Source organism: Notothenia coriiceps, unplaced genomic scaffold (genome assembly GCF_000735185.1).
Source record: "Notothenia coriiceps isolate Sejong01 unplaced genomic scaffold, NC01 NC01_scaffold00023114, whole genome shotgun sequence".
NCBI lineage: Eukaryota > Metazoa > Chordata > Actinopteri > Perciformes > Nototheniidae > Notothenia > Notothenia coriiceps.
In genome coordinates this window covers 31,596-44,788 of record NW_011355815.1, presented here as the reverse complement: position 1 = coordinate 44,788, position 13,193 = coordinate 31,596, and the positions used below count along the sequence as shown (strand labels likewise).

Sequence of the window (13,193 nt, the reverse complement as noted above, 5' to 3'; positions counted from 1 at the left end):
ATGTTGGGGAAGTCTGTTCGCATCCCCTATTCACACTGCTGCATTGTAAGCCTGGCTTGCTGAATATTGACCTCACAAAGCCTTTTAGAAAGAAAAAACACAGCAAGTCGTATATTTTTCACCACACACAAGAAAAGATCATTTATTTTTGTTAGAGCAAAATGCTCATTGCAGCATGAAGGCTTGTCTGTGTGAGTCTGCAGAGGACCTATTTTCTGTCACTTTGGCACAGCAAACTCTAATAAGCACTGCTTTCCTCAGTAAAATGTAAACCCAAGGGTCCAAGATTTGATTCCAGGATGCCATACGTAAGCCCAGAAGAATGAAACCATCTTTCTCTTGGGTTGAGGTTCTTTGTTTGAACTGCTTCACAAGAATATGGATCTATTTGGAAAGATACACAAATCAGTCAGACTATTGCATTATCATTAACAATATTCTTAAAAACACCGGACCAATGTATAATGGTTCTGGAAACAAATTATACAATCTAAAAGAGTACTACTTACAAGAAAGGGGCTCCAACATACACAGGAAACCACAGTGATTACTGCCAGTTGCACCATCATCTCCACATTCAACGAACGAGAAAAGGTGGAAGATGTGGATGATGCACGACGAGTGTAGCGAGCTGCTGATTTTGTATTTACATTGTGGGACTTCTTTCTGGCTTGCAGCAATGCCAGACCACTCAGGATGTTGCAGAGTAGGGAAAAAGTAAGCGCGGTAAGACCCAAACAGGAGAAGGCCAGAACCAAATTGGTGTCGGCTGTAGACTTTGGACCATGGATAGGTAAGAAACACCATGTACCAGGAAACTGGGTAGTGTAGGTGCCCACCTCAAATAAAGGTAGAACTGCCAGCACAAATGCAAGAGAGGACAGCAATAACACAACTCGCCACACATGACCCAATGTGACCATAGCAGCGTGGAAAAAGGGCCGGGTGATGGCCACACAGCGCTCTACTGCCATGGCAAAACCCAACAGTAAAGGGCATAAGCCAAAAAAGACCATGCTGGCCCCAAATATTTGGCAGAATACTTTGGTGGGCTTCACGGCCTTCATTTGATTAATCTGATCCATGTGCAGATACAAAGCAAATGCGCCCGGGATAACATGACCTGCAAGATCAGCCAGAAGCAAAGCTACTGTGAGAAGCAGAAATGGGGATTTGGATGGGCGGCGGAATCGGACACGGGACTTAGCCAGGATGCCCAGAGCTGTGAGGTTGGAGATGGCGCCAAATGTCATAGTGAAGCAGGACACCCCCAAACTTGACGATTTCATAGGTAGCAAGGTGCTGCTGTTCAGCCAGGGACCCGGCTGCTCAGAGGAGTTCATCTTCAGGTTCTGCAGAAGGATGGATGGCGTAGAGGTAGAAAATGTAGTCATAGACGCTGTTCTCATCTTCAGTGTTACCTATGGAAAAATTGCAGGCAAAGTATAAATGCTTCCAATAATTCAAACAAAGGCAGTGAGTGATAGTTTCAGGAAAGGTTTTTATATAATCTTTTCTGCTTTTAAAATGTGTCTCGAGTTATTCATAGACAGGAGAGATCTTAAATTCAAAGTTGTGTACGAGTGAATGCTACATTCTTCTCTGAGCTACTCAAATAAATATGGTCTGCCAGTGACACTAAAGATTTAGACCATAATAAGAAGAGAAGCTACTGCAAAGGAAATAATAAAGAGGAATGGATGAAACACAGCCTGAACTTTTTTTTCTGTGCAAGCACATGCAGATTGAAGTGTTTGCTTATACATTGATGGATTCTCACAAATTCTAACAAATTCAAACCACAACATGGAAGATGCAGAAAAAAAACATCAATATAAGGGATCGTGTTTATGGCAATGTGTCATATTTGTAGGATATTTTTAGAATTGTGCAGGGTGATTATTTCTTCATAACTGTTGACAGTCACAGACGGTGGACAGATTTGTAACGAGACACACAACATAGGCCTCGAATACAGAACAAACTATGCCAATTGCCCTGAGGAGAGAATGATCAACATTTACTAAACTTTCCTGTCATTTATAGTGTGGAAATATAGGGAACTTATGTTATTTCTGCTGATTTTATGTGTGTAGTTTAATTTCTCATCTGTATGCTGTTTCACAAAAAGTTCAACACATTTGTTTCCACTGCTCAAATTGCTCACCTGCTATAATCCTACCTGGCTAATTGTTATCTTTGCCACTCTTCCACAGCCAGTTGCTTAGTTGGTTCCTTAACTTATTATTCCCAGTTTTCATTTCGGCTGAACTGTCATAATGTCATCAGACTGCATCGGATTGCCTAGGCTGGGAATAGAGGTTTTGGGTTTCAAATTTGGAATATGCTACACAATAACACAGGATCACACCCACATTATTAGAGCTAGTCACCAATTACAATGCTTTAAATCAAACCTAAAGAGAAACTAGAGGTGTGGTTTATTTTAAACTGCAATCCTTGTTGAAAAGTCTTGTTTTGCCTTAATTTTGATCTCATTCAACTTTAACCTGCAGAATGTTCCAACGCGCATTAGCGATTTTCATCCTGATACATCAGGCATCAGACACTTAGCTTGATATTTGTAACCGGTTAATAGATTCTCACTCTCCAGACATAGCCTTTTCACAGAGGCACAGCAAAAGAATAGATAGAAATTCTTCTATCTTTCGCAAACACAGCACAGCGAACAGAATCCGTAATCTGCTGTTTACATAAACCTCCGCATCATCTATTAAGTTTACAGACCTTCAAAGGTTCTTGCATTCCTTTCTGTTATTTCTGTTGTTGGGGTTTGGCAGTGAGTGCAACAAAACAAAGCTGTCGTGTTGAACATGATATTATTCAAATGGATATCTTTTCTTTATCATAAAGACAGAATATTTTGTTATTCTTCTTTTACTGTGCTCTTTAAACAAGACAAAACATGTATTAACATCCAAGCTATAATAAAGGAAATTACAGGACAATGGGGTAGTGCCCTTTATGCATTGTCCATCTCTCAAATATGTAAATACGGATGTCTGAATCCCACCTACTCACAGTAAAAGTGGATTGACTTTAAATCAGGGAGAAATCCCGGATTTCCTAAACATTCACCGTTCTTGAGAGTAATTTGCACCTGAGAAGAATATAATATAAGTGTGTTATCTATGAGGTAAATCACCAAGAAATGGTTATGAATTATAAATCAAACTTACCTTCAAGTGACTCCAACTGAACACTGGATGAGAGACGACAAACGTATTTCTCTTGTCCACAGATCTGCATAATTTACTATGTTCCGTAATCATTATTGTTCACAATCATTTGCTCTCGTTCTCCTCCCTTTCTTTCCCTTGCCTCTCTGATAGATTCCCTTTCTCTCTGGTCAGACTTTCTCCCTCTCCAGAGACGTGGCAGCTATTTTATCTCCATACCGGATCTGCATTATCCATCCTCTTTCCCTCCCTGGATGTAGTCCTTGCATCTATTCATCTTCTCTGCTTATCGTTTGAACCAGGGGGGATCTCAGTCATTACTTTTGGTAGTATTGATTCAGTTCAAGCTGAATAATTCAACAGTTACAAAAGTCAGCTATTACGAAAATGTTCTTATTTACTTTCTCAAATTCGCAATGACAAATGTATTTCCCTCAAAGCAGAAAGAAATTTGAGTTTGTTACTCAATGATGATTATCACCCATCGTCTGTCACATAAACAGAGAGTAGGCACAACGAAGGACATCAAAGGAGATCGAAAGAGCATGATGGTGATTAGGTGCCTCAAGGGTTTCTGGTATACTTGTGCATCACGTGCATCAGTACCAAGATTTGTGATGTTTAAAGAGGGATTCATCTGTTTTACATTGAAACTAACAGCAAAATACTTCTTTCAGGAGTACACTTAAGGTTTGCGCATTAATATTCAAGTATCAATTTGGAGATTTCAGACTTGTTGTTGTTGTTGTTGTTGAGAACATCCTGTCTGTATTCCACACAAACAGGAAGGAAGAGGAGATAATCTTCTATTTCCTCGGTATGTGCAAGTCAAGTCAAATGCAGTTGGCAAACGTAAAAGTGTCAGAAGATATGAATAAAGGATGGCTCTTATTTTGTTGATATCTTGTTACTATTTGTAATCTTGCTTGATAAAACTTTAAAGAAATCCTTTATTTGTTCACAAAATCTTTATTGTATATTTTACATCAAATGATTCAAGGCCAGTCATGCCTACATATGAGTTTTTTTGCATTGCATCTTTTTTTACCTATCAGAACTCGCTGCTAAAGCCAGTGCTTAAAACGAAAATGACTTTGTAAAACACAAAAATACATAAATTATCTCTGAACATTCAGGTTTTGGAACTAAGTAAATAAAAATGTTGACATTTAATATGTAAAAGCACGCTAAATGGAGCATAAAATACAGTAACTTACTATAAATACTAAATTTGGTAGCAATATATACACAAAAAATACATTAAAAATCTAATATTCGTCCTTCTTTGTGGTGGTCATATTCAGATAATAAGTTCCACAGTAAAAAGTGCTTGTCTTAGAAATATCTTTTAGATTGTCTTTGCATGTTGCATAAAGTACCATACAACATATACCTGATAAAACAGGTGTTGATCAAAATATCTATCGATAATATTTTGTAAATTCTTTAGCAGTGATAACATTTTAAAATAACTTTTAGATTATTTTTCTCAAACAATTTTCAACAATTCTCTCTTAAAAGTGCTGTTTGAATATCAAAACATCCAGTTTTTTTAATTCTATGACTGTCGAATGTAATTTCTTATTTCTTAATTTGTAATAAATAAATTAGTCAACGTTTTCCTTTTTTAATAGCTTAAAATGCAAATACCCACTCAATAACAAAAAGAAAAAAAAGTCATGAAAATGTAAAGAAGCATTTACATCATTTTGCAATGAAGCTGGTGCATTGACTACACGTGTCAGGGCAAAAGTAAGCTATACATCTAAGATGGCTGTCTTCTTTAAATAAATCAGACTTGTTAACTCCTCAGATGCGAGACTCCCCCGTGTCCTGGGTGCTCTTGGATGCCTGAGTAACGGGAAAAAGACATGCCGATGAGTCACAACAGACATTTCAGTATATATTCTTTTTTTATCAGGACAGCTCTGTTCTGACACCCTTCATGTTACCTTAAATACCATGTCATCTTCAAACCATGGGAAAATACTGTTTGCCTTTAGGAAGCTTTCCAAGTAACCTTCCGGTGATTTAACTAAATTAAGTCTCCCAAGCAATCTAATTACAGAACAAATGTTGAACTATGCTGTCCACACGTATGCAAATGTTTGACTTAATTTTACGGTTGCCTCGCGAGCAATTAAGGTTATTTATCAAATGGTACAACTATTTTCCAGAACTTCTTTCTTTTTAGATTGTGTGTTTTATTAAAATAAACTTTAAGTAGAAATCAAACTTTACTATCACATACATGAACATTTCTATGTTGCTCATTGTGTTAAAATTACTAAGTTTGTACTGCAAAATTCTGGATACTACGTAAATGAGACACACTGAAATAAAATATTACTAACTACTTACACGAGCTTTGCTGGTGTGTGAGGAGTTTAAGTCAGAGTAACTCTTCTTTCCAGGTGCACAGCACATGGACAGGATCTTTCCATATTCTTCCCTCACCTAAAATTAGAATACAAATCAAATTTTGACACCAGAAAAACCAGCAGAGCCTGCTTTTTCGATTTCTGAGAGGAGGAGGCTTGACAAACCTGTTTTGAAAGCAGACAGTGCATGACAAAGAGCAAAACCCCCTGAAAGCTGCTAAAGATGGTGAACAGGTATGATATGACTATTGGCGCCCTCTCAAATTGGAAACAACCAAAGATCCACATGGTGCCCAAAAGTGTCAGCTGAGCTACTGCAGTGATGATGAACACCCTGCAGGAGGCAACAAAGATACACACGGTTCAAATCTGGGGCACTTTGTTCCAAATATATATGTCAAATAAATGTTACCATATTTATACACACAGACACTCACTTTATTTTCTGCAGATTGTCTAAGTCAGGGTTTAAACTTGAGAACTTCTGCGCCAACTTCCACACAGTGATGAGAAAGAAGAAAATGTTTACCTGAAAAGCAACAAATAACAACGTTAATTTTTTAAAAGAAGCCCTTTGTCAATTTTAAGGACATCTTTCAACTCAATAATTCTACTTACAACAATGATGAAGCAGGCAGGACCAAAGAAACTCCAAATGAGTTCCAGGTTTAACCAACAGCTGCAATTAGTAATGAGAGTTTATTTAGCAGAGTTGTCAACATAACCTGGTATTCGGGAATACATAAAAAATCAAACAAGTGGAGGGAACTTACTGTCTCTTGGTACCATATCCCTTGGCATTAGCTAAGGCAGAGACAGCGACAATAACGGCTGGGACTCCATAACCCCCTGCCATCATGTAGAGGGTTTTAAAGCTGGTGTTGAAAACCAGGACCACCATTCTGAAGAGTTGTATGCCCTCCAGACACATCCAGCAGAATGCTGCCAGGAAGAAGAAATGCAGCAGCCCTGCTACCACTGCACAGCCAACCTGATGCAGAAGGAGATGAAGATCATGATGACAGCAACGAAAAAAGGACATATAGGATGCTGAGAAATGGGGAGGAAAAAAGTGCAGAAACTTCTTGGCGATCAGTATCCACATAAATCCTTCAATAGCTGTGCTGTTATGTGTATATCACTCTGCTGTTTTCGAAGGTATCAGAAATGTTACTGCACCCACCTTGACAGTACAAGCTGTTATTTTGTTTGTATTTACCCGGTTCTCAGTACGAGAGATGCCTGCAAGGAAGATAAGGTTGGCAATAAAGAGGCTGATGCAGAGGTGCAGGTGGATGGTGGTTCTTGGGCTTTTGATGGAGCGGATCAGTGAAAAGGTCAGGATGCAGATAAACAGGCAAATAAGTGAAAGGGACAGGCCCACCCAGGTGATCAGCTGCAACTGAAACGTGTCCTGTTGGGAGAGACGGAGAAGACATTACAGTACACAGACATGGATTGATGTTTCATTTGTAGACTCTGAATAATAGCCATCATGATTTGCTTTGTAACATGAGAGTGCTAACCTCTATTTCATGAAGTGCCATGAGCACAGCAAAGCTGCTCAGATGGTTGCAGGAGCACACGGTGTAATTAGGGTTGGACGTCAGCACACTGCAGCCACGAGCAGACCATGACCCTCCTTCTTTTGAAGAATCCCAGAACACACAGGTGTGGCTCGATTCATTTGACTGTGAATCAAAGTAGATTAATGACTGTTGTAGAAACAATATTTTCATGCAAGAATTAATCATCATCCTTATTGGCGAACTAGTTTCTACCTGTTTGAGATGATCGAAAGTCAATATGACAGGCTCTTTGAGGTGGCTTGTGTTTCTGTTACTGACAGTGACCGTCACGACTTTGGAGTTGATCTTATAGCTTTGTTCCTCTTGACGTTTCATTCCGCTAAAGAAACCATCTGCAGAGTCTTCCAGGTTTGTATAGCTCAGAGATGACACTGTTGTAAAGCCTTTCAGAAGCATAAAAGGATTAAACTGGATTAGGTGGTTATTCATCACATTACATAAGTTATCTACAACTTGATACAAGTGGTTACATTTCTGTTAATCATATGCATGATGATTACCAGGGTAATAGGAGGGCTCTCCAGCAGCTGTTTTCAATGATATATTCAGATGAGCTCCCTTGGATGAGAAAGTCTTGGTTCCCTGGGGAAAGTCATCCCCCTTTTTTACCAGCAGCTTCAAATCTGGATCCAGATGGATTATAACATTGTTTATGAACATGCATTGCAACTGTCTGTTGAATACGGTAGTTGACTTGAGCACAAAATAAATCTACCAGCTGTTGAAATACACGGCATCAGAAAATATGTCAACCTAATGGAGTTTTCTTTGTACCTGTGTGAGTGGAGGTTATTGCTGTCCAAGGGGCCTTAATGAAAGGTCCTATGAGCCTCAGAGTTTCCTCCACGATGGTCAAAAAGATGGAGACTTTCCTGTTATCTTTGAAGGCTCTACCGGACAAGAGGTTGTCAATCAGAGACAACAGTTGCTGCAGCCACAGGAGAGGAGGGGTAGAGGAAGCAACATTAGTGTGTGCGGGGAGAAACAGGAGACAGAGTCGGTTCGAGCCAGACTTTCAGGCTGCACACCAACTCAGATCAACATAAACAGTCTACATAGCACAGACATCTGAAGCCCATGTGACAGGGCTTCAACGGGTGCAGAACTTCCTGTTTCCGTTCTTTCTGCAGAACGAAATACTTTTTTTGCATTGTCAAATTGTATGTCAATTTATAAATGCTCAGAAATATACCTTGAGTATTTCCTCTCCATCCAGTTCTTTTGGATTTTCACTCACTGTAAGTTCCAGACAGCTTTTTTTTAACTGCATCACGAGATCATGTGCAACAAGAAATTCCTGTGAAAGCAATTTTGGCAGAATTAAACAATAGTATCAGGAAATAGACCTTAAAAATACAAGTGGAACTGTGATAAAAACAGATGTTACCTCTGTCAGACTGATCTTATCGTTGAATACATCACAGTTTAACTCTGAGGAAACAGGAAGTTTTGCTTCATGAAATGCGTTTGCTGATGACTATAGCATTGAGAATGCCTATACTAAGGAAAATGTTATTTTTATATATTTACTGAGCAAACACCAGTTATGTGATGGATGTTGAAATACATGAGAGCTGCTGTGTTCTTACCAGTACAGCGAGACCCTTTGTGGCCATAGTTAGTGAAACCTGCATGGCATGTACAGTAATGCCCGCTGGCTCCATGATGGCAGGTTCCATTTCCACAGATTGTCGTGCTAATCATACATATGTCTAAAATGGAGACAAACAAGGGAGAGGAACATTTTTGCACTTTGTTTTAGTCAATTCTAATGGAACATTAATATCCTGGTCCACCTGAACGTCCATGTCAAAAACAATAAAAAACAAACAATAAACAAAATCAATAATTGAACATTACTTTAAATGTTGGTTCCATGTTTGTGGGACAATGAGACTCATTACTGGATTTTAAAATGGTATGTTTGCAGTATGTCACAGCTCTTACCTTCACATTGCTCCTGATGACCAGATTTCAGTTTAAAGCCAGCATTGCAGACACAGGTAAAACTGCCTTGTGTGTTGATGCATGTTGCATTCTGAACACAAACATTTTCCTCTTGACATTCATCAATATCTATGTGTGCAGGAACGAGACAAGAAAAGATGTGGGATCACCAATGTGTTTTCACCTCAAACACATAAGAGAACAGTTATATATATAACCCACAGTATTATCTTTATGTGAGGGTAGCTTACTGACACTCATCTTACCTCTACATGTAATGTTGTCACCGTTATGAAAACTTTCCACTCCAGCAGTGGAAATGAATCCAGGCTCACAAATGCAGGAATATTGTGGGATTGTGTTAAAACATGAGGCATTAGGTCCACAGAGGCCTCCGTCTTCAAAACACTCATTGATATCTTAAAGTAAAAATTGCATACAGGACTTTTTTAGGTACATGACTGCATCAGTAAAACTTCAGTTACATTTGAAAGTGAGTGTCTGCTATGCTCGATTGAACCTACATGATTACTTACCTTCACATTTGACAGATGTTGCTGCGGAGAAATTTGCAGCCCCTGATGTGGATCTGAAACCATCCTCACAACTGCAGTAGAAGCTGCCAATCGTGTTGTGACAGACTGCATCATTTCCACATAGCCCTTCAGAATTGTCCTCATCAACCTCACATTCATTGTTATCTTTATTAAGGAAACATGAATGGAAAAGAGGATTGATGCAAACAAGATACGTTTTATCCTAAGAAAAAAGTGTAAGTGGTCATACATATAAAATGCATTTCTTATACATAATATTATAAATCATTTACTATTATACATAGTGAGTTATGTGTTCAAAGAAGTTTGTTTTTTATACCAAAGCATCTTCTTCTGGACAAATAAAATCCGTCAGGGCATTCCGTTTCTGACAGGACGATGACGATGGAGAGGTTCAGAGCTGAAATGAGAATAGGTGACTGTCAGTGTACAAGTTCACACCCTTCTGAGCATTTATGGAACATCTGCTACTCATGCTTAATCTGCACTCCTTGAAAAATGATAATCTCTCAATATTTCCGTATAGTATGGTGACACCAATGACCACTTTGACCCCAGAAATGTTGTCACTTTTAAAGCAGCACTGCAAAAAAGGTTTATTTCCTAATTTATACTCTCATTTCCTCAGATTTCTCAACAACTTTGTAACCTAAAATTCAACACGTGGGTGTCAGGATAACTCAGCTTCCTTTGAGGAAACACCAGCTGGCATGGGACGAGCTCTAAAAAAGCATCACATCCTCCGACTGTGCAGAGCTCTCTGTAGTCGCCTAAATTACACCAGATTGGTGGTATGTACAGCATATGGAAACTTATAATAATAATTATTTGTATTATTCAAGAACTCAAGTGTTTACTGCGGGACTAGTAAAACAGAGGTTAAAAAATATGTTGTACTTGGAAAAACCTCTGAAAGAAGAACTTTGAAAGAAAATAATTTCCAGTAAAAAAGCTAGATCTAGTAAATAGTATTGGAAAGTGGGGAAGTACAGCATGTTATTAGCAATTTTAGAGAACAGAGACTTACTTCCAAGTAACTTAAGGAGGAAGTAATTTAAATCAAATTCACAAACACACAAATAACATCCGTAACTGATTTTTTACCCTCTCTTTGGCAGGGGATTTTATGATGTATATTAGAATTGCATTCATATCTGGGACAGGGAACATCTAATCTAAAAATGTGGCTTGACACAATTGCGATCATGACATTATCACAGGTTGTGGTTTACCATAGCAACACGGTTTCTTCCTGTGTGAATGTGAAGCAAGTCTAGTGGTTGCTATGCGATGAGCTCATAGTGTAAAAATATCACTTATAAGAAGAAGAACAGAAGTCCTTTGTGCTGTGGGGCCCAGATCATTTAAGTTGTTGAAGAAAAGCGTCACACGTCTTTCCTTTCTCCTTAGTCATTCAGGCTCTTTCACACACTCAGGCTTCAGGCTCTGACTGCTGAAGAGAGGCTCCAATAAGTACTGGGAGAGTTTGAGTTTCTCACTTTTACAATTTCTGCCAGGGAGAATTGCTGGCAGATTGTGTCTTGGTGGAAAGTTCTCAAACAAAGTAATAAAACATTGAACTAAAAGTTGAAATACAACTGTGTCTGTTGTTTCAGTTATTTCCTGATTTGTCTATGTTTTCATGTGACTGTATTTTTTATTTCCCTGTAAAGCTCTTCAACACCAATTTGTAAACGCTTTATGAACAAATGCAGCAATTGTTAACATAAATAACTATTTAATTACAGCATAAAGTGTGTTGAATAGTATAAGTTTCATATGAAATCCGTTTTTTGTCTGAAATGTTATCTTGGATTTCAATAGAAAGCATGGATAAACACTCATTGTAAAACGTTAGTTCGGAGCACAGAACATTTTAAAACTCTCTCAGCAGATGATTTTCCATCCAAACTATTGTGAAAATGGATGACAGATGTGACTCACCCAGTATCAGGAGGTTCCACCTGCCCGCCATGGTGAAAAGGGAAACACTGTCCAGATCTCTATAAGAAAAGTTCAGATATCCAAAACTGGAAACTTCTACATGTAGATCCAACAGCTCTTTTTCCTCTCTTACTCTTCGCTTCTCAATACTCCTTTCGTTTCTGTGACTGACAAAATGTGAAGTGAAATCCAGCAGTCCCTTTAATGGACAAGGAAAAAAGCTATACTGTATGTTAATACCAAAAAAATCAAACAGCTGGAATCACTAGTCTCTCATCTTAGACATAACCTCTCCTTTTTCACTCTCCATGACATCTGCCTTTTCTAATGGGGTAACATGCTGAGTTGACTACTTTTTCTGGGGAGGTTTTTTCTCTCTCTCTCTCTCTCTCTCTCTCTCTCTCTCTCTCTCTCTCTGAATCATGCCTCTGACACATAGAGGTTTGAAGGGGAGTACAGCAACTATAGTTCACAAAAAGTAACTCCTATTTTGGTTGGGTGATAGTGAGAGGAAACAGCTGCTTAGCAGGTTTTTTGCAAAGTTATTTTCTATCTCTCTTCTCTCTGTCTTTGTTCCTCTACCTGTATATTTCCCGTCTTTTGGACTGAGGGACAGACAAGGGTCAAGGGGAGTTTATGCCACTGGTCATTGTCCTGCTGGTGGGTACACCCTCCCATAAGCAGAGATTCAGTACTATGGCATTGACATGTATATAGCTTTTGCCTCTGAGTGCATCTGTTTGAGACAATGGTAACAATGTCCATTTGGGAAAAGAGAACAAAAGACACTTACTTCTTTTATAAGTCTCTACTCCCTTAAAGCAGCCCTAGAGCACTCCATTATTAATAATTGAAGAAATAAAATGTAAGCAACAGTTACATTTTTACTGAAGAACAACTAAAAACAGTGCAAGCTACAAACCTATCTCTTCTTGAGTTTCGAAAGTGTCACAAATGAATGAAGAGGAAATGGAACATAATGTTCCTTCCTTCATCACACTTTTTTTTCTTTTTCAAGTCTTTTTATTTCATCATAGAGTACAGTAATCGATGCCATTTCATTTACATTACATCACAGTACACTCACTACACTCCCCCCCGCACATGCCCACACGGGCGAAAAAAATAAATAAAATGCTTATCAATATAACTTAAACAACAAAGCCATGAAAATAAACATAAAACGGAAAAGGAAAAAACAGAAAGAAAAAAGAAAAAAAAACATCACACATTTTTGATGTTGACTACGAGGTGTATCCCCTGCTAAAAGCAACTTTACTCTTGCAGTCTTTCATGGGTTGTATTGGCTCAGGGATAACAAATCTGAAGGAAATCCCACCATTCTGAAGCGCTTAAAAGAGCCACATAATAAAACAAAATCAATTGTTACACTTTCAGCAACTTTCTGATTTCTAGCTTCGGGGTAAGGTCATTTTCAGGCATTAATACACTGTCCCAAAGTTCACTGCCTTTTTTTACACTCCTAAACAATTGGGTGGACTTTGGGCTTTGTGTGCTTGGAAAATGGAGGTGACAGACAACAGGCCCTAGGGGACGGTGCAGTTTGTTACTTAG

At 38.6% G+C, this 13,193-nt stretch overlaps 2 protein-coding genes across 2 annotated transcripts; both read right to left on the bottom strand.

Moving 5' to 3' along the window:
- Positions 1-165: 165 nt before the first annotated feature.
- Positions 166-1,394, bottom strand: ptger1c (prostaglandin E receptor 1c (subtype EP1)). The gene is made up of 2 exons (XM_010781327.1): positions 510-1,394; positions 166-384 (listed from the first exon to the last, which is right to left on the bottom strand). The coding sequence occupies exons 1-2, from the start codon at positions 1,392-1,394 to the stop codon at positions 166-168; spliced, it is 1,104 nt and encodes a 367-aa protein (XP_010779629.1).
- Positions 1,395-4,149: 2,755 nt separating this feature from the next.
- LOC104954244 (EGF-like module-containing mucin-like hormone receptor-like 1) lies at positions 4,150-11,947 on the bottom strand. The gene is made up of 19 exons (XM_010781321.1): positions 11,619-11,947; positions 9,994-10,074; positions 9,654-9,818; positions 9,384-9,536; positions 9,118-9,246; positions 8,760-8,882; positions 8,558-8,601; positions 8,363-8,467; positions 7,945-8,098; positions 7,671-7,793; positions 7,363-7,553; positions 7,108-7,272; positions 6,801-6,995; positions 6,355-6,572; positions 6,200-6,260; positions 6,019-6,110; positions 5,747-5,915; positions 5,562-5,657; positions 4,150-5,051 (listed from the first exon to the last, which is right to left on the bottom strand). Exons 1-19 carry the CDS (start codon positions 11,647-11,649, stop codon positions 5,010-5,012), a joined length of 2,337 nt encoding a protein of 778 aa, XP_010779623.1. The 5' UTR covers positions 11,650-11,947; the 3' UTR covers positions 4,150-5,009.
- Positions 11,948-13,193: the final 1,246 nt, after the last annotated feature.

Excerpts from the sequence above, each read along its gene's own strand:
- ptger1c (XM_010781327.1), bottom strand. The coding sequence starts at position 1,394 with ATGACTACATTTTCTACCTCTACGCCATCCATCCTTCTGCAGAACCTG. Across the intron at positions 385-509 it reads TATGTTGGAGCCCCTTTCTT|ATCCATATTCTTGTGAAGCA; the intron begins GTAAGTAGTACT and ends CTTTCCAAATAG.
- LOC104954244 (XM_010781321.1), bottom strand. The coding sequence starts at position 11,649 with ATGGCGGGCAGGTGGAACCTCCTGATACTGG. Across the intron at positions 7,554-7,670 it reads AGAGCCCTCCTATTACCCTG|GCTTTACAACAGTGTCATCT; the intron begins GTAATCATCATG and ends TGCTTCTGAAAG. Across the intron at positions 6,111-6,199 it reads CTGCCTGCTTCATCATTGTT|GTAAACATTTTCTTCTTTCT; the intron begins GTAAGTAGAATT and ends GTTGCTTTTCAG.